Source organism: Trachurus japonicus, chromosome 11, assembly GCF_045865225.1.
Source record: "Trachurus japonicus isolate A0001 chromosome 11, Traja_1.0".
Lineage (NCBI taxonomy): Eukaryota > Metazoa > Chordata > Actinopteri > Carangiformes > Carangidae > Trachurus > Trachurus japonicus.
In genome coordinates this window covers 25,501,504-25,522,117 of record NC_140917.1, presented here as the reverse complement: position 1 = coordinate 25,522,117, position 20,614 = coordinate 25,501,504, and the positions used below count along the sequence as shown (strand labels likewise).

Here is a 20,614-nt window from a genome sequence, read left to right as displayed (position 1 = left end):
CTTATTTGTATCTCACAGTGTAACCGTTCCTCCTGGTGATTCTTACTCACAACAACTGGCTCAGCAAATGAAAATGGAGGTTGACTGGCAATACCACAGATATAAACCCTGTGCCTTTACAGAGGCTCTATGTGGCTGACCCCACAGCCAACAACTAGTCTTTAATGAGCCTGGCTTGATGCCGGTAATGTTCCCAGCTCTCGCCCCAAGAGACAGTCCCTCAGCATTAATCCCCACTGCATATTTGATGTGGACAGTGTCCTCAACATGGCTTACCTGTTCTAAACGGTCAGTAACCTTGGGCCAGTACGACTGATGAGCTGACAGTTTGTCTACAGACTCTGACTCTTTCCTCATCGGACATCTGATTGGATGAGTTTATTACCCTTTCTCAAATATTAATGCATCTGATGGGAGTGTATAGAACAGATTAACCCCCTTTAACCAATACAGTAGCCCTTAAATCAAACACAGCTGTTGTTATGTCTACCAAGAACCTCAGATTTGTTGGATTGAATGTACACAATGTTGTTGTCTGAACCTGTAAATTGTGGTTATCCTGCTTTGTACAGTGTTGTATCATACAGGATACATCACTGTTCGTTTACTTTCAAAGTCTAATAAAATATTCTATCTGATATTAAAGGGATAGTTCACCCAAAATTGAAATTTCACTCATTATCTACTCACCCTCATGTGGACTAAGGGCTGGGAGAAGTTTCAGAGTCCTCCGTGGCTTCTCTGAGTTACAGGGGGTCTCGGCGTAGCAGTGCATGTCCATATAACGGTTGCAAATGGATACCAACTGTCTTCGTAACAAAAAGACACACCAAAAAACATCCAAATACCTCCATGCTGCTCGTATGTAATGTCCGTCTTGTATTGAAGCCCTGAAATGCGAAAGTGTCCCGAAAAGAATTAAATAAGTCTATATTTCAAGCTTGTTTTGTAGCAGAAGCTTCTCGAAGCTCCTCTTCCCGGTTTGTCAAATTTGGACAAACTGGGAAGAAGACAGACCCAGAAGACTCAGAAGAGGAGCTTACAAACAAGCTTGAAATATAGACTTATTTAATTTTTTTCGGGGCTTCAGTACAAGACGAGCAGCATGGAGGTATTTGGATGTTTTTTGGTGTGTCTTTTTGTTACAAAGACAGTTGGTATCCATTTGCAACCGTTATATGGACATGCACTGCTACGCCGAGACCCCCTGTAACTCTGAAACTTCTCCCAGCACTTAGTCGACATGAGGGTGAGTAGATAATGAGTGCAATTTCAATTTTGGGTGAACTATCCCTTTAAGTTATCACAGCTATATGTAATTCATCACATCAGTTAACATAGAAAAAATGCCAGCTATAGTATTTTAAAACCGTAGTTGTAATTGGACGTTTTGGTGAGATCCACAATAAAAATGCTTAAAGGTCCAGTGTGTAAAATTGAGGGAAAACCGTGACATCTAGCGTTCAGATTCTAGATCGTAGCGCTCACTCACTCCTGTCAGCAGAGTGACGGTGGCCTCTGAGGACAAAAAAACTTGAGCGGAAAATGCCGTCTACAGACTAACTACTCACTCTCTCTGCTGTTTCCTCCTTCTTTCCTTTCACCTTCTTCTTCGTTGGTTTATTTATGCGTGCAAACCTCTTGAAACGTGTTCTCTGGCTGCCGTGCAAATATGGCGGCGCAAGATGGCGACACTCTCTAAAGAAAGACCATTGCTATCTGTATATATATAAAAGAATAATTAAAAGGCTACGAAAATGAAACAAATTTTATTTTATAGCGATTATACACAATACGAATATATTCATGGGTAGTATTCAGATTTTACCAATAAACTTAGCAAAATATTACACACTGGACCTTTAATGCATTTTTTATGGCTTCATACTTTTAGTCACAAGTGGAATAAGTCCTGAATAAGCACATTTCTCATAATCTTCAACCGTTCCCTAAGGGTTCCTTATCAAACATTTTATATTATACACCAGACCAGTTTTCATTTGATTTTTTTTTTTTTTTATCACTCTGACTAAATGTCATGCAACATTATCACTCCTCAACTTCCTTTTATCAGTCCAGCACCCAGTTCAATCAGCCTCATAGTAGACTGTGTAATGTATTTATTCATAGAGGAGGAAAATCATTTTCTCTTTGTTGTAATTAGATGCACAGTTGCATCAAGGGAACTGACTCCCGCATTGGTATTTGGAGCACGAGTTATTCAACTAATAAAACATTTAATTATTTCTACTTAGTGATTACCTACAAATTAAAGTTGTGTCACGAAATTTGCACAATTCACTTGAATATTCCGAGTGAGGTTTGGTGGAATCCTGATGCAAATTAATGAAATAATAACAAAAGGTATTCAGGGCAAGCAGGGAATATCTGTATATGTCCGTTAATACAGTATATGTATGTGTGCCTGCTGTTGAATGTTATTATATAAACTGAAAGCAAATCTAAAAAATATGGCTGTGAATTGATGAATCGTTACTGAAAGATTCACAAGTCCTGTGATCAGATATTTTGACAAAAAACCAAAACCATGCCTCACAACACGCAGGTTGACGACATCTTGGGTGAAGAGAGCGACAATGAGAGTGAGGGCCGAGGGAAGGAGAAGCCGATCAAGGAGGAGGTGGAGGATGAAGAGGAGGAGGATCAGCGGCAGCAGCAGACGAAGCAGCAGCAGCAGCAGCAGCAGCAGCCAGGAGCTGGACAGATAGCAGCAGCATCATCATCATCATCATCATCATCAGCAGCAGCAGCAGCAACAGCAGGAGGAGGAGGAGGAGGAGGAGGAGGAGGAGCAGCACTCGGTCCTCAGCCGCTGAGCGCAGCAGAGAGGCTTCAGCCATCCACCAGCGAGGCCGGTTTGCCAAGTGCTGTGCCAAGGTGAGACACAAGCTGTGTTGTAAATCGCCCCCTATCACGGATGTAGTGCACTAACTATATAGTGTGTTCGCCATTTTGTAGTGTTGTTCGAATTGGGGACAGCTCTCCATTCCGACACACCTCCACTTCGACACCCCGCTGTTCCGAAATACCCCCACTTCGAAACACCGCTGTTCCGACACCCTCCCCCCGCAGTCCAAGGTGCTGAACCGCGTGACGTTGTTTACATTCTGCTTTGTGGCTTGTCTGTGAAACGTGCGCTGCTCAGGGACTGGGCAGATCTGTCCCACTTACTTTCTCCCCAACTCCGTTGTTGGAGATCTCCACACAGTAATAGAAATATACTTTTTTTCTCCCCCCCTGCTCCGCTCGAGCGCGGCTGAACCCGGGCCCGAGCTCACACGGGCGCGAGGCTGCTGCAGCCGCCGCTCGTGCTGACAGCTGACTGAGGGAGATGCTTCGGTTGGGCTTAGGCAATGAAGAAAGGAGTTGGTTAAAGGTCCCATATTATGCAAAATACACTTTAGAGCGGTTTTCTATCAATAATATGCATCCCCGGCCTGTCTACAATTCCCCCTGGTATGAAAAACGTTCATCCTCTCCCTTTTTTGCTTTCTCTGTCTTTAGAAAATGTGTGCTTAAACAGGCCAGTTGAAGATAGTCTGTCGGTGACGTCACCGACAGACTCGACGCCACCCCCTAGGTTGGTGGCACCGCCCCAGTTGAAGGTTTGCCACGCCTGAAGACATTTTCTAAACCGTGCCATTTTTTTCCCTGCTTGTTAACATAGCTCTGGTTAGAACAATGGCGAATGTACGACCTGGAAGAAGCGGTTGCTCTGTTGTTGGTTCCACACAGGAGCGCCAAAGTCATCAGATATCACCACATTTCAATCAATAAATGTTTTAAAATGAACAAACTATGCAAGTCTGGTTGCTTTTCCGCTGTCGTCCCCCTCCCCTTTATTTACGTAAATGTGGTGATTTCAGTATAGGCCAGCTCCTCCTCACTTTTCATTCAAACAAACTAATGCCACTGCCACAGTTGTTAAATTTCATCAATGAGACCAACATTAATCTCCTAAAAACAATTTAACCAGCCAGCAGTAAACCTCTAAAAGCATTCGGATACGTTACTTGGCTCGTTTTCTCCTCCGGGAGGAGTAGATGTCCGTGCCGGCAGATCAGCTCAGCAGAGCGGCTGCTGCTGCTGTGACAGCTGCTGCCCTGGTCCCCGGTCGGGGCTCACACAGACTCTGCACTTCTCCCAGGACAGACATTGGAGCAAACTGACCACAGACTCTGGATTAAGCTTTCTCGCATGAAAAAATATTAAAACTGTGACATGTTAACAGTGCTAAAGCCAGAATTAAAACAGGTTTTTAGCAGCTTCTATGGCTGTCCGTTTGCCGCGAAACGGCGACAGCCGATGCTAATTTCTGTTAGCCCGTCTATGAGGTTTCACATTATATGTTAGCACTAAGCTAAGCGGACTTTATGCTTAGTTGTGATACTGGCTGTGTGTGTTTTGAACGTTGTTTCAAGCCTAGTTTGGGACTATTAGGAGCTACATGAACCACGAGACCGCACTGGCGGCGACGTCAAGAGCTGTCGCCACTCTGTTATATCAATCGCTCTGGCCATAATGATACATCCACCCATAAACATTAGCCCATGCTACCGTTAGCCACATCATGTCCCTGAGGCAGAATCTTTCCTACTACTATGGCCACGCCAAGACCCGCCTTACTAGGCCTCTGATTGGCTGAGAGGGGCAGGCAAGGCTGTGACAGACGGAGCTCATTAACATTTAAAGGTGCAGGCACAGAAACAGCTTGTTCTCAGCAGAGCTCATTTGAGCGACTTTGAGACAGCTGACATTCAGGACCACGAATCAGTTTGGGGCAATACATTTCGAATACAGTTTAGTTGGACGTCTGACAGCTGAGTGAAATTGAGTAAAAAGAGTATAATATGGGACCTTTAAGTTTAGTAAAAAGACCAGGTAGAGGCTAGACAGGCTAGAAGCATAATTAACATTATAAGTCATTAATATGAAATATTTGCTTGTTTTGCAGTTAATTATGCACATGATCCGTTTGACCCCAAAAAGGAAAAAAGGATCAATGCGCACTGCGCACTGGGGGTTTCCCCCAATAGCCTTTTCGGAATAGCGGGGTCTTTAGAAAAAATAGAAAACCCCGCTATTACGATGAATGGAAGTCTATTGTCGGAAAGGCGGGGCTTCGGAAAGGCGGGGTGTGACCGTTCGAATTCTCCACAATTAATTTCATCCACTATGTAGTGGACGACAAAACACCCACAATGCACTGCAAAATTGAGTGAACAAGTGATGTACACTACTTTCCACTCCCATATCCCACAATGCAATGCGGTCGTGTTTTGCCAGAGAGGAAGAGGAAGCTAATTAGCATGTTAGCTACGGTTTCTTTAGGTTATTTACCAATAAACTCCTCAGACGTATTTGCCTTCGCTCCGTTCTCCTCGCCCGAGGAGCAGGAGTTGGGCAGCAGCATCTGAAAAATAACAGGCAGCATTAAATCAAGCTAATTAAGAAACTGTAGCAGAATGTGTAGTAAATACGAGCTAACGAGCTAAGCTAATAGCCACAGAGCCGGTAACGGCTCACGGTTGGGACACACAACAGCAGTTGACCAAACCAAACTTCCGATATTTCAACAGTTTATTGTCCGAGTAACACAACCACACAGAATCACATCCTCAAATGTTCCCGCAAGTGTCCGGTTTTTATTATTTTATTTTTATGTGTCCGGTTTGTTTACATGATTTTCGGTGCGTCTGCTTCCGTCACAGCAACACCTGGTGCATCTGCTGACGCAACCACGTTCAGAAAATCACCGTGTAGTGTCTGAATTCTCCTCCCGTCGTTCCCTACATCGTGTACATGATGTAGTGTACTAGATCATATGCATGATGAGGTGGATAGGGAGTGAGTGGATGATTTCGAACACAGCTACAGTGTCATGAGAATTATCTTCTATGCTCCCTTATCGTATATTTAGAAGCCCCCTCTTGAGTAAACTGTGTTCCATTGACAGCATATAACTCCACATGACATCTTTCCTTCATCAGTATTACGATGTCATCAGTTTTGGCACTCTCCCTTTCCATTGTTGGTCCTCCGCCTCGTGCGTAAACACCTCCAAGGTGCGAAACGCGTCAAAGTTAAATTACAGCGGGCGAGGACTGAGAGCAATTGAAAATCTTTGCAAATGCGCTGCATATTTTCAGGTCTTTATCCTCCAATGAGTACTATCACAACACACCACTTCATCAGCGGGGCTAAGGCTGAAGCCAGACGGTCTGGTCCGTTGCCATGGACACAAATTCCAAACAGACAGCAGGCAGTCAAAGAGTTCTGAACATATGAGAGTCTCTTGAATCGAGCCGTTCGGCTGCCAGATTCAGCCTCAGACAACAGATGACTTTGTTTTTCTTTGTTAAAAACGGGAAATGCATTGATAACCTGAAATAACACTTTTTTTCCCTGTGAACATGGAACGAACACTCGCTGGAGGTTTATTTCAGTCTTTACTCAAAAATATCCCAACGTCTGAAAGCAAACACAGAAACAAAAATCCAGAAACTCAGTAGAATATGATACTGCATGTGTCTCTAGCCGCCACTCAAATGATTAATGTGTGATTTCAGCAGTGGTTCGGATGCAACAAGAACATATTTCCATCCATTTCCTATAGATCTGAACAGTAATTGATATCATAACTGGATATTTCTGCATTTCCTTTTCACTTACAGAGTAATAATGACATATTTTATATTAAGTTACTTCCATCTGCTGAGTATGATTTGTAGACTTGTAGCACCACAGGCTTGATTCCTGGTCTGCTGTGTCATATTTAACCTTTATCAGACAAACTGCAGCTCCTGCGAGTTGGACGCATTTGATATTTTAATTTGAATAATATTTTTCAGACATTCTTCAGCACTAATTTCACATTAGTTTGTGTTGTGTTGTAAAAAGAAAGAGAAAACCACCAAAGACACAATGCTTCTTTCTTATTTTGAAAGTACCTCAGGAGAAATTTAAGCCTCTTAATACTTTGAATTTGATTGACAGGGGCTCACCTGTTCTTTTATCCTCTTTTTTTCTTTTTTCTTTTTATTAGAGACAGGCAATGACATGCAAACACATACAATGTAACACCACTGACGAGAACAAACAAAACAGGACAAACAAGGTTACTGTAAAAACAAAACAAAAAGGATGTAACATACAAAATTAGATTGACAGTTACTGCTCAGTATGCTTTTGATCAAACTTGTTTTTTTCCCATTTTTGTTAGGCTTTTCTACCTTGTCTTGAAAAGTTATTTTTCAGATTATTTTTTCATCAAAGCTCAGTTCACGTTTTACATAGTGTGTCAGTTCACTTTCAGAATAAATCTTGTTAACCAGTCCAATAACGTTCTCATTCATGTCATAGACTCTATAGTACATTAGACAAGTATTTTGTTTAATAAGTGAAAATGCTGAGGAAACCGTTCACAGGTTTCCTTTTCCTCCCTCCCTCCCTCCCGGTGCAGCGATCGACCCCTCAGGTTCCGCCGCTGCACCTCTCCTTCCAGACTTGGGTTTTCTGTCTGTTGGGCCTCAGCGCTCTGCTCCTCTGAGCTTTTGAAGAGCAGATACCTCCTTAGAGTGCGTTACCACACCTGCATTTACTCTCAAACACCTTTCCTCTGGCGCTGGCTGCGTGTCCGAGTGGCTGCCCACGCCTCAGCAAACAAAACGCGCAATGACTTTGTCCTCCCTCTCCTCTTTTGGACGTGTCGGTCCATCTGTCACCCGGTCTGACACCTTTGGTTGCTGCTAATAAGCCAGGCCTGAAATACACCATCCACTGTGTTGTTTACTGGCTGCTGAGAGCTTGTGGGAGCCTGACGCCGGGCAGTGCAGCGGTGCAGCCGAGTGGGACGTGATTAATGTGGAGGAGAGTGAGTTCAGTTCTGAAAGAAGTGTGGACTGGTGTTGGCAGATGTGCTGTATAGATCCTCCTGTAGAAAGATGCTGGTGACACAGTCTAATAATATCACAGTCACCTGGTCATGATTGTCCTCTGTGACCGCTGTCCCCTCCACCTCTGTCTCCACTTTAGGTCTATTTCTTTTTTTTTTTTGACCACTCACTCTGATTGTAAGGAATGTTCAAATCACAGCGGCTGTGTTGTTCTGTGGGGAATTATAGCTACCGGCTAGTTAGTTTGATGTATTGTTAGACTGTTGTCTTACATAACAATGTAAGATTTAAAAGCACTTGCAGTCTGTTTGAAAAAAAACAGTCTTTTTTTTTTAAACAAGAGTGTAGCTTAAAAAGTGACATTTCTGCATCAATTACTCGCCTTCTCTTAGAATGAAGAGTAAAGTTTGTTGTCTTAATCCCTCAAGGAGAAGAGCACATTAGAAAATCTCCCAGTCTAAATGTGATCAAAAAAACTACATCCTATAATTTCCATAATGCAACACAATATTTGCCCCTAAATTCTTTCAAACCCCTCATTCCACTAATCATGCCAAACAAGGGCTGGGAGATATGGTCTATAAGTTATATCACAATGTTATGTTATACACAACAGTGTTTTCCACTAGGATTCTTTAAGGAGTGGCAGCGTGTCCAACTTATGGGCTACAATAATATTGTCAACGTTGTTTACTGATAAGCCCAGCGGACTGAGACACTTTAGAGGGTTCGACTCAGTTTTTTTGTTTTTCCTTGCTTTTTTTGCTTTTACACTAGCACTCGAGCGCAACGTCCGACACGAGAATCAAACTAGCTAATTTTAAGAACACGCCGGCAACAGCGCCCACTGATCTGTACTGAGACTGTTGGTATTATTTCACATGAGTTAAATGACTGCTGTGTGGACAACAACGCTGTGGACTGTAATCGAGGTGCAGATGAGTGAGTTTGGAGCTGATGAGAGGAGAGAAAAAAGAGAGCGAGACGACGCCGTGATATGATAACCCCACCGACACTGAGAGAACTCAGCTGTAATGGAAAAGGACCCAAACCGGGTGCAGTAGAGTAAAGTCGAGCCGAGTAGAGCTGTAACTGTGTAGTAGAAAAGGTTGCAAAGTAATAGTAACTAGTATTACTGTACTGTATATGGTCATATTTTGAGATCCGATCTATAGAGCTTCACAAATGATTGCAGTGTTTCCGCTAGGATTTTTTAAAGTTGTGGCGACGATGCCCTGGCTACTGCCGTGATATGATGGAACTATGAAGGACTCAGCTGTCACAGAAAAGGACCTGAACTGAGTCGAGTAGAGCTGTAACTGTGCAGTGGAAAGGGGTGAAAAGTAATGGTAACTAGTAGTGGAAACCCTGCTTTACATTGTTTTAACACCCCCCCCAAAAAAAAAAATCATCATTCTGAAGGTGTGGCGGCTTTTATTTTGCTGTGCGCCACAATCAATTACATGTAGCAGAAACCCTGGATTGATTTTACATGAAGACACACTCATGTCTGACTGTGTGGTGTCTAAAGATTTGCTGCCTTGTCGCTCATGAGCAGAAATAGTCAAACATTTGTTGATCATACTGATGTTCTGATGCATGTTCGGAACATTTCCAATCACACCATCATCAATACATCATCGGCTAATAAAGCTCAATGCTGTGTAAGTCATTTCCCCCACAGTGGGGCTTACCGGTACTATACGTTGTATTTACTGTAACAAAGGTCACAAGGCCTGTTCAGCATCCACCTCTAACTGTCTGGCAGACTGCACCAATGTCATTTCCCTGTCTGGCAGAGAAAATAATTTAACTTTATTGTTGCCCAATAGACCATTAGTGACGATTTAAGATTTAGAGAAGTCATACCGCCGCCGCCAGATTCAGATGCCACTCTGTGGGACCTCCACCTCTTCAGGAGGACGGCTTAATAGGTGCCATTCTGTCAGACTCCATCCCTGGCTTCAGCTCTTTCTTATATTTGGCACAAAATAGACATACATCTGTTGCTAAGATACTGTAGTGATGTGAAATCAGTCATTCAGTATCTGCCCCTGCCTTTTCCATCTAAAGTAAATCCAACATTGCTCTTATTTCAGTTTTTTTTCTTCTCTACCCATTCTACTGAAAGCCAGCTCTTTGAATGCAGCCATATCCACACTCACACGGATCCGCTGCCTATCTTGTGTAAGTTTAGGGTAAATGTAGGCAGCTAAGTGCTGGCACATAATGTTAAGTTTTTTTTCCCAGCTGAGATCCTTATGACTAAGAATTTACACCCACAGTCCAGGTTAAAGCAAGAAACAATGGTTTCTGAAGAAATGAAGCAGAGCCGTGTGTCCACTCCAGCATTGCCACTGTTTGCAAATCAAAATAATTAGCAAACGTCAGTCAAAGACGATTTGTTTTCCCTCACGCTGTGAAAAAGAGCTCTGTAAGGCCCGCAGTCTTCTCACTTGGATAATTACATTCTTAAAATCCAATAATGCATGATTGGCTTACAAGAATCTGCCCCGGACTGATTCCACTTCATAAGCACTTTTTGTTTGTTGTTCTCCTGTTTAAAGTACTTTATTTTGTTGAATGGTATTTTCTGCCTTTTTAAAGCATTTGGCACATGTATAAATCAACCTCCATAGGTCACCAGTCATACGGGAGATTAAGGTACAGTTTGTAGAGTTTCAGCAGAATTCATTTTTTACTTTTTAAAAGTCAAACTGGAATTGAAATTCACTTTATGCTGAGAACGCTTTAGGTAGCTTAAGTTTTGACTTGCATACTGGGTTGTTTGCAGTCTTAGGTGGGCCTGAACTCTGAAATGTGTTTCAAAGGATCAGTACTGTAATTAGTTTGGTGCAATTCTCTGCATAAAAAACAACAACAAAACAATCAATTACCTTATTCCATGGTCCGATATAAATCCCAAAAATAATGTACAAAGTCCTGGTGTTACCAGGGACTACCAGACTATTCAGTCATTAGCTTGCTAACTTTTGCAGTCATGTAAAAGTTTTACTACTACTTATTGAGGCAACAACCACTTGTTGGATTCTCCCAAAGGATAACTTTATTCCTAGTTTATATAAAGTATGTAGACTGTACTTCTCTTTGTGTTTTTAAAGGGATAGTTCAACATTTTGGCAAATTGGCCCATTGCTATAATCCCTATAGTTTTAGGAGTAGGTTAGTTACCTTTAGTTATCGGTGCAAGCTAATTTTAGAATGGTGGAGCCGCGAGCTGTTGAGAGCTACACAATAGAGGCTAATGGAATTTCTTGGTTTCCCTCATCAAACTCATCAAAGACACAATCCAACAACTCCAGAACTCTCTCATGGACAAGTTGTGACCTGCACATTCACCACGCTATGAGATAATAACAGAACGTTACGAGACAGAGTTGTTTTAGTGGTAAATTCATTCAAAACCCTTATTATCTCATAGCGTGGTGAATGTGCAGGTCACAACTTGTCCACGGGAGCATTTTGGAGTAGTGAGATTGTGTATTTGATAGGGGTGTCAACAATAATCGATTCGGCGATGCATTGCAATGCGGGACATGCACGATTCAGCATCGATGCGGCAACGTGCCATAATCGATTATGTCACTGTTTATTTTCTGGCCTCAAATAAAGTTGTGAAGTTTCAATTACCTCCGGGGGCGTTTCCGGAGCAACGACATGCGCAGCCTGTAGCTACATGCTAAGCGGCAGCATCAGCAGTAGCAGTGTTGCCGCTGGCTTTCTTTTTCCTTTTTTTTTTTTCACCCGCGGTCAGGTTGAGAATTAATTAATTAACGCTCATGAGTCCGGCCGTGTCGGGTCCGAGACTCAACAAGCCGGTCGGGTTTTACCGTTACTACAGCAGTATGCCCGTTTATCACCAATAAACACAGTAGAGGAGGGGGAGTGACTGAGCTCAGGCTGGGGGTCTCTGATGCAGAGAGAGAGAGAGAGACCTCCGTGCCGTGTAAAAACAACCACAACAGAAAGTGTCACGACTTCCTGTATTGGGCCCTTCAAAATAAAAGCCCTGTAGTCTTTCATATAGTTAAGTCATATTGATTTTGAGTTAATATTGACAAGACACGGCTCCAAAGGTTTGTTTGTTTTTTCGACCAATGAAATTTTGGTCGGCTAATTTTTGGGGGCAGCCCTAGAAGTGATTTATGTTTTCTTTTTCAGGTTTTAAAATCCCATATCCAATACCTGTACCATTCAATTTTATTTTATTTAATGACATTTATGTCAAAGATACAGGAGAGCGATAATACATAGCAGCCGATAAAATCTGTTGTTCAATATTTCATGACTGATGAAAAATTTGCCATGTTGTGTGCAGTAGAATTTTGATGCATTGCAATGCATCGCAATGCATCGGAGAATCGAATCGAATCGAATCGTTACCTGCTGAATCGTAATCGAATCGAGTCGTGAGGGCAGTGCCAATGCACACCCCTAGTATTTGATGAGTTTGATGAGGGAAACCAAGAATTAATGACAATACGACAATTAAACCAAACCTACTCCTAAAACTATAGTTTGTATTAGGAATAAAGGATAAAGGAATCTGAATCTGACAATGCCTCCTATCAACCATCAGACTTTTGTTAAAAAACAATCTTCCTTTTGAATTAGTCTTCATCTTCTGTTCTATATTCACTCAAGGGTCACCTCTGAACGGCTTTAGTTGTATACGCTAGATGAAGATGATCTGTTGTACCCTATGCTCACTTCAAAATCAGTGCATGTGGGAATAAGTATGAGGCAGGGCAGTGTCATGACCTATGTGTTCCTACCATAAGCCCATCCACTGCTGTCTCCTCTAATTAACCACGGAGCAAGAGAGAGAGTTTACTGACCTTGTTCAATGAAAACCTGCCTTGAACTGGCCTAACCCCAACCGTCTTAACTTGTTGCCTCTCTGTCTGCATCTTGATATTGAACTTGGTTCAATGCCGTTGGGATATAAAGACTAAATCCTTTAAGCTGTTATTTCACAGCCCGTGTGGATGTGTTGATGGTGAAACATTTACGATGAGCAGTGAAACGCTGGTGGATTTCAGATTTAACGAGAGGGTTGCAGGGCGCATGTGAAAGGTGGGCGAACTTTCATCTCCCTCTGGCTGACAGACTCTGGAGGCAGCGGCGTCACGGTTCAAGGCCGCTGCTGTTGTAGCCTTGAATTGTGACTCAGGTGGTTGGATTTTCATGTCCGACTAAGTGTGCGTCTCTTTGTGTGTTTGTTTTTAATCACCAGCCTCAGGAATTGGTCAGTGGAAATCATGGGCTGTAAAATTTTAGCCTTCGCACACACGGCTTCTTCAATTAATTACTTTTAAAGTAATATGAACACAATGAATAATTAATATTCCTCCAGGGTAGGAACTGCAACAGTGATACATCTAACAAGGCAAGGTAGAGCTTTTAATGAACACTGGATCAAACCCGTGCCCCTCACCTCTGGATCTTTCTCCTTCAGACTCTCCAAGTTGTTTCTCATTGCCTCATATTTGTGGAATCAGTGTCTCACAAAGTTGGATGGAAGAAAAGTTTTAGTTTTAATTCTCCCAGCGTTTGTTATGGATAACAGCTCACTGGTTTAATCCATGAAAGCGATATTATTGTCACATCACATACTCTTAGCTCCATTCTTCTGGAGATGAGAAATGATTTTTAAGGAGAAGCATAATGAGGAAATATTGTTTTATGGCACAGATTGCTCATGCGCTTTAAATTTCACAATAGATTTGAGTCAGACCTTCAGTGACAGCCTGAAACATCACCACAACCTCCGTTTGTTGGCATTATAAACACTAGTTGATATTTTAGAGAATAAATAAAAATCATAGATCTGCGAGTCAGGCTCATGTGTGTGTCTGCTAATAAACTATCAGTATAATCTTATTGTGTGTAGCTAGATAGGTTTCAAGTGTTGATCAACAGCTAACATTGGCAGATCAAATCTGTATCAGCCTCATTCTGACAATTAGGGCAGAGCAGTAGCTTGTCCCGTCGGTGTAAGAATCTAGCATTAGCTAATTTTACCTTAGCAGCTAAATTGATGACTTTAAGACACCTGGGAACTGTTTTAATTTGTGGAAAGGGGGCATAATACATCTCCTTTAAGTCCTACCATAACACCACAGCACTCACCATCAAATATAATTCCATACTTCAGTTTGGTTTTAGTGAGCACAGCAGTTTGTGTGTCTTATATCTAAAGGTGAGCGGCAACAAATGGATCTAGTTTTCTACAGATGGATTTTCTAGTTCTGTGAAGTGAAGGTGCAAATTGAAATAGCAGGCAGGCCAGGCATTTATTTTACAGAATGTTATGTTTTATATCAAGCCCTCTCAATGTGTCATCCACAGCATGTTGAATATCAACTCCCATATAATTTTAACGATTGTGGACCACTCACCGTCATTAAAAAAAATCACAATGTGTGCATTACACTCGCGTTGGCTCCAGTTGCTCCTGTGTGTCTTTGGATGGGGATGTATTAAAAGTAGTTTATGAGGGATTGAATAGCAGTCCCAGTCAATAATGAGCAAGTTATGAGACTGCATACTGCAGCCTGATTATGGAGCTGTGGCCAGAACAACAGATAGAGGCTTCCAGTGGGGGATTAGCCAATGGATCTTTTGGTGCCAAGTGATGCAGGGCCGAGGGATTTACTCCAAACTACTGCTACACGTTTACCGCTGAGATTTCCACGACCGAATCGCGTCTGCAGATGCTCACTTACAGGGTTCGCCGCCATGTGAGTGTTTCCATTTTAGAAGTTTCTGCTTAAACATGTCGGCAGCAATCATCGGAAAACAAATTAGTCTTTTGCGCTGACATCAAAGCAACTCATTAAGGAGGTAAGCTAAGAGACGCAAGCAACATCCAATTTAGGAGGTAATTATATTTGCCTTTCTGTAGAAGTGTACTGTCATGTCTGTGTTCAGGTTTTAACATGACAGGGACACACCCAGAAGGTTTCTTTTCACCAAATACATCCTTCATTTATCACCATGTTGCATCTCTACCTAACTTTGTCCTACCTGTACATTCTCTTCTGATTGGTGGATATATATTACCAGATGTTTTTTTTTTTTTGTTTGTTTTTTTACAGCAATTGGACCTCAACGCACCAAACTTACGCCTCAAACCCACACGTTGTTATCTGTTCCAGTCGCCTTTAATTTCCTGTCCATTCATTCAGATGGTCTATCGCTCCTTTCTCCACTGCCGAGTATTTATTTCAGAGCGAAAATGAGAGTGTGAAGCCTGTCAGCTTGAGTGAGCATGTTATTATAACATTGCCAGAACAAAGGTGATGGAGAAGGTAAATGGTTTGTAAAGTTTTCCCATCCAGTCTGCCAGACAGAAAAGTGTGAAATTCAAAATGTGTTTCATCTTCCCTGACCCGCCTCACAAAGACGTGTGTTGAACCCGGAGGTCGCTGCCGTGGCTTGATTGGATCGCGTCTTTGTTGTAGATGTGTATGTGTGTAAATGACTCTTACAGTGTACTCAAGCTTGTCTGTGCTGTTTACCACCACCACAATGGTAGAGCCTTGGAAAGATGATGGGAAACAAGTGAATAACCCAGTCCCTATATAATACGCACTGACAATGGCATGAAACCCTCTGAAGTATGTGTTAATGTGAACCTCAGACTCCAGTGTAGCCACAGCTGAGTGTGACTCCATAGCTTCTATATAGACAGACACTAGAGCTAATGGGGCTCCATGTTTCAATCCCTGTGGCAAATTGTGTCTTGATGTTGGCACTATTATTGGGAGCAATGAAAGCCATCGTCTTTCCTTCAATCCAAAGCCAATTGCTGTTTTGCTTTTGTTTTTTCATGATGGGATTGACCCCTCACCTCCATCTTCTTCAATAGACTCATCCTAGATGTTGCAACAAATCCCCCCAACATCCCACTTGTACAGGGGGAAAATCTTCCAGCAGTTGCCAGTGCGGAGTACTTGGCCTTTTCCCGCTTGCAAGCTTTTTTCAAACCATCTTCCCATGGCACCGCCAGCTCCACAACGTAGCCAGCTTGGCAGTTGTGGACCATAGGACCATGTCTGGCAAGAGTGTTGAAGAAACACAAGCCTCATCCATTTTCCCAATCCCAAGCAGCCAAGAGAATGTTTGCATTCTTTGATGTTATATGGCACCATCCGAGGGTGTTGGGTTGCTAGGGTGTTGGTACAAAATCTGTGGTGGAGAGAATTTTTGGTTTGCTTCAGCTCCACTTTTGATGCCAGTCGGAATGCTTGTAGTCCATCTTGTTAAAAGGTGGACCGGTGATGCAGCTGCTTGACTCGAGGGAGGAAAAAGGATCCCACCACTTCAATATCTTTGGTCAGATCTGTGAACGAAATGGTCTGTTCTTTTTTTTTTTTTACTTAGTATGTCCCACATTTTCTCCTTTTAAAGAGGAACTAAGCAGGATTTTTCCCGTGGCTCTTCTACATTTTTACTTTAATTAAAAAGCTCCCAAGTAATTGTGATAGTTGACTACATGACTTTTGTTTATGACAACTAAGACTACACATTGTAACATCATATATGTTATATAACCTTATCTACCGCTCCATGTATTGATTTTTCATCAGCTTCATTGTAAACAAATGCACATGGCCAGGTGGAGGGTTAGCAACACAGAGGAAAAACGACCACCAGACTTGCACAGTTCCTCTTCAAGTGTGAAGCTGTTCATATAACATGGGAAATGAAAGGTTTCATGTATTTGTTCAAAGACCAGCCATTTTCGTCAGGTAAATTCAAAACCAGTTCTTGGATCCCCTAAATCTGGGTATTAGAAAGAATGAATTAATTATTTCGAACATTAAAAAAATAAAATTTAAAAACAAGAAAAGAATACAAACAAAAGAGCCCAGTAGGAGTTGGAGAATGTTGCTGAAACCTCTGCAACGGCTCATCAGACACATGTAGACATGGGTCCCACAGCTGAGTCTGAGCACTGGTCCTCTAAAGATTCCTGGAGAGAGGCCAGTGATTAAATTGTGCCCTCTCATTAATCAAAGGCTAAGATGTGCATCAAGGCAGCAGAGCATGAAGTTGTGTCTTTTTTTTTTCTTACTTTTTTTTGACTGCACCCACTGTGTGATATCAAAGAAGAGCTACAGTCTGAGAGCCGATTAAATGTGAATGAAACACAGAGCAGCAACTCCCCAGACCTACCAGGAAGCTCCAACCCTTTTTTTCTCTCATACTCTATTTTTCCAGCCTCCGTGCCCTCTCAATGTTAGTCACTCATCGTCAATTGGTTTATGTTGTGAGCTGGACTCGTATAAAGCTTTTGAATTGATTTTTGACCCTGAAAAAATGAAATCTGACAGTGCTCTACTTTTCTTGCGTTTTTAAAGATTAATGGTCCTAATTGCCACTTTCCGGTCCTCTTACTTTCCATCACTTTCTTCATGTAAAGTTTTCTGTTTTTGGGAGTAAGTTGAGCTCGGAGGGGAGTAGTTCCCTTGAGAAAGCCAGATACTGAGAGGAGCGTATTACTGTGGATTATTTTATCGTCAGATTATTAACGGTATAGACCTGAAGGCTGTTGCATTGGTTTTTGAAGGCCACTGATAATGACGCAGGCCTCCTCTTTCCTGTTGAAACCAAAATGACACCATGTAATTTGCTGCCTATTGTAGAGTCGCTCTCATTCTTTATCTTTCTGCTGCTGCAATAACCAAGATTCCCCTCAGGGATTAATAAAATTAATCTGGCTCAAAATATTCCCCAAATTCTACTACATGGAAGAGGCCTTTTCGTTTCGTATCATTTTTTATTTTATTTTTTTTGTGCTGAACACAAAAATCCCTACATTTGGTGTTTTAGCTGTTTCGCTGGAATTCAATGAGGAAATGATATCAAGTTTTTCTGCTGCTTTTCACTGCAGAGGTCTAAGTTTGCTTGCAGCATCAGATTGAGATAAATGATCAATTTATGATTTTTCTGGCCAGTATTGCCGTTGCAATCTATTAATCCCCAATCTTGTGTCGGTCCACTAAATATTAAAAAATAATAATAATATGAAAAGAATACTTGGAACTTTGGATCCACAACCTTCGTTTACCCTAACTGTACAAGGTAAAGGGCCTTTATTTGTTCTTATATTACAGACCTGTAATTCTTACTCCCTCAGTTTAATATACTCTATATACAGTAATAAGTCATACTGACATTCTAGAAGTTACGGCTGTACGCGTTAATACAAACTCAAAAATAATCCTGTAGCCATTTCAAATTAAAAGCCCTCGAACATTTCACTGGACATAAACCCTCTATTTCTCAACAACACTTTTATGGCTGTGGTGAGATGCTGCAGTTGACATCCCATTTCCTTCTGCTGGTATATCTATTAGTTGTTCCTCTTCCTCCTTAGTGTTAATGGCACGTGTAATAAATGTGGTCTATTTGCTGTAATGGAGGCTCATAAGAAGAACAGCCCAAAGCCACGGTTCACGTCTGTACACGGTCCTGCCACATACTTTATTCATACCTGCTGTTAAAACAGGATTACGATGTTCAAAGGCAACAACAAATAGCCGCCTGTAAGTCATGTCTGACAGTGTTTTGATCTTTGAGTGACAGCTTCTGTTACGACTGTTGGCAGCTCAACACTGTGGTCACTTGAGATAATGTTAGTTTCAAAGACATTTTCAACTCTGACAGGAGGTTATGGTGATGAACTAGTTCTAGTTTAGGTTAGACATTTCCCCGGTACAAGTTTAACTGTGATCTGTGAAATTCTAACAACAAACCATTGCCCCCATTCGCTTCCTATTTATACTCACTTGGTACAAAACTCACAAGACAATGATCTGCAAATTATTTACATAAAAAAATGTCACTGAAAATATTAGACATTACTATGACCTGAGTTGTATAATGTAATGTTAAAGGGATAGTTTAACATTTCGGCAAATTGTTGTTTTCGAGGCAAACGCAGAGACTGCTTGCCAATAAACTGACCCCGATGGGAACACACATCGTGCAATGTGCAGGTCACAACTTGTCCACCAGAGTGTTTTGGAGTTGTTGGATTGTGTATTTGATGAGTTTGATGAGACAAACCAAGAAATCCCAGTGTATTTTCCCAATACACCTCCGTAGCTTAGCTCTGAGCAGCTCGCGGCTCTGCTCCGCCGTTCTAAAAACAGCTTGCACCGACAATAAAAGGTAACAAACCTACTCCTAAAACTATAGGGATTATGGCAATGGGCCAATTTTCAAAATGTTGAACTATCCCTTTAACGATCTCAGCTGAAACATGTTGTCATTAGCTTGTTATCATGTATAATGTGTTTGAATTGCAATTGAAAGGGACACATATAATGCACATAATCCAAAGATGACTTAAAGAGCTAATACACCTATTTAACACAGCCAGCCCTGCCCACATATTATTTAACTACCTCTCTTCTGCCCTTGATGGGTTGTAGCAGATGTGTTTTTGTTTGGCACTAATGAGTATAACTTAAAAAAAAAAGGTTTCTTCTTAATAAGATCACAAAGCCAAAGATGGAAAGTTAGTTTTTTTCTGCAGGGAGCACACTTCTGAGAGATTTTAAACTTTGTCCCAGTCCCTGTTGTAAACGTCTTTTGTTGGTGCTTCATCAGCTTGTTCCCGTGTCAGAGGCTGTTTTTAAGTAACACGGCTGTTTGCGAGTAACAGGCACCCTGGGAAATGTTTCACATAATGGCGCGCGTCCACTATTTCTCAGCGGATGTTCCCAGTGGCCCCCCGCAATAACCCGAGGCACATTTTAGAAATGGGTTCAACCAAACGGGTGGTGTTTGTTGAACTGAAGGGAACGCAGCGCAGTGTGTGTGTGATGAATTCTGCTTCGGGCAGCTGAACAGTGATGCTGTATGGAATGTTTGTGCTGATTTAGCAGTATTTGCTCTACAGTGGGTTAAGTTGAATTATCAAAGCTTTCATATTACTTTTCCCCACACATGGCGTTACCTCATGCATTCATAAGCAGTCTTGATTTTCTTTCCTCTGGCCTCATGGCCTTCACCTATCTGGAGTGCTGTGCTATTTTCTAAATCAAATAGCTTCAGTAGTCACACTAACCTGCTGGGAAACGTCAGCGATTTTTTCCTCCTCTTTGTTTAAAGATTAGATTTAGGTGTCGTCAGATGGCACCCTGCGCCTCTGTATAGGATGAATGCACCGCTGTCAAAAATAAATAGCATCTCCAGACGTCTCGTGTAAAGCTGAGGTTTGCTTTTTCAACGTGGTTGAACTTTGGCTCTCGTACGAGGCAGAACAAGAGAAAAGATTTCTGCCATAAAAAATAAGCATCATTTCAGTTCTGTCTGAGCCTGTTCTCAGACTGAAAACAGCCATTTAAATAAAAGATGTTGTGTGTTCCCACAGTAAAAAGATGAGATAGGGTTCAGGAAGGCTGGTTAGAATAATAGCAGTCATGAGAATAATGGCAAAAAACACTTTGCATCATTTTGTAAAATTACTCCACAGAATTGTACAACTTATCAAATTGTAGTAGTCACATCAATTCTTCATAGCACCAATAACACCATCTGATTTACCACATTCTCACTGTGACAAAGAAAAAAGACAAGGAAGGAGCTGATATAATAATTATATCAGCTCCTTCTTTGTCTTTTTGTATTTGCTCTTAACTGGACCTAGAGTCTGTAAT

At 41.8% G+C, this 20,614-nt stretch overlaps 1 protein-coding gene across 2 annotated transcripts in view; it reads left to right on the top strand.

The window, feature by feature from the left end:
• ctdp1 (CTD (carboxy-terminal domain, RNA polymerase II, polypeptide A) phosphatase, subunit 1) overlaps positions 1-20,614 on the top strand; it is a 95,153-nt gene that overhangs the window by 45,809 nt on the left and 28,730 nt on the right. For both annotated transcript variants that reach the window (XM_085792011.1, XM_085792010.1), the window contains exon 12: positions 2,567-2,898. In XM_085792011.1, coding sequence (XP_085648137.1) covers positions 2,567-2,898 — 332 coding nt within the window. The remainder of the gene's footprint in view (positions 1-2,566; positions 2,899-20,614) is intronic.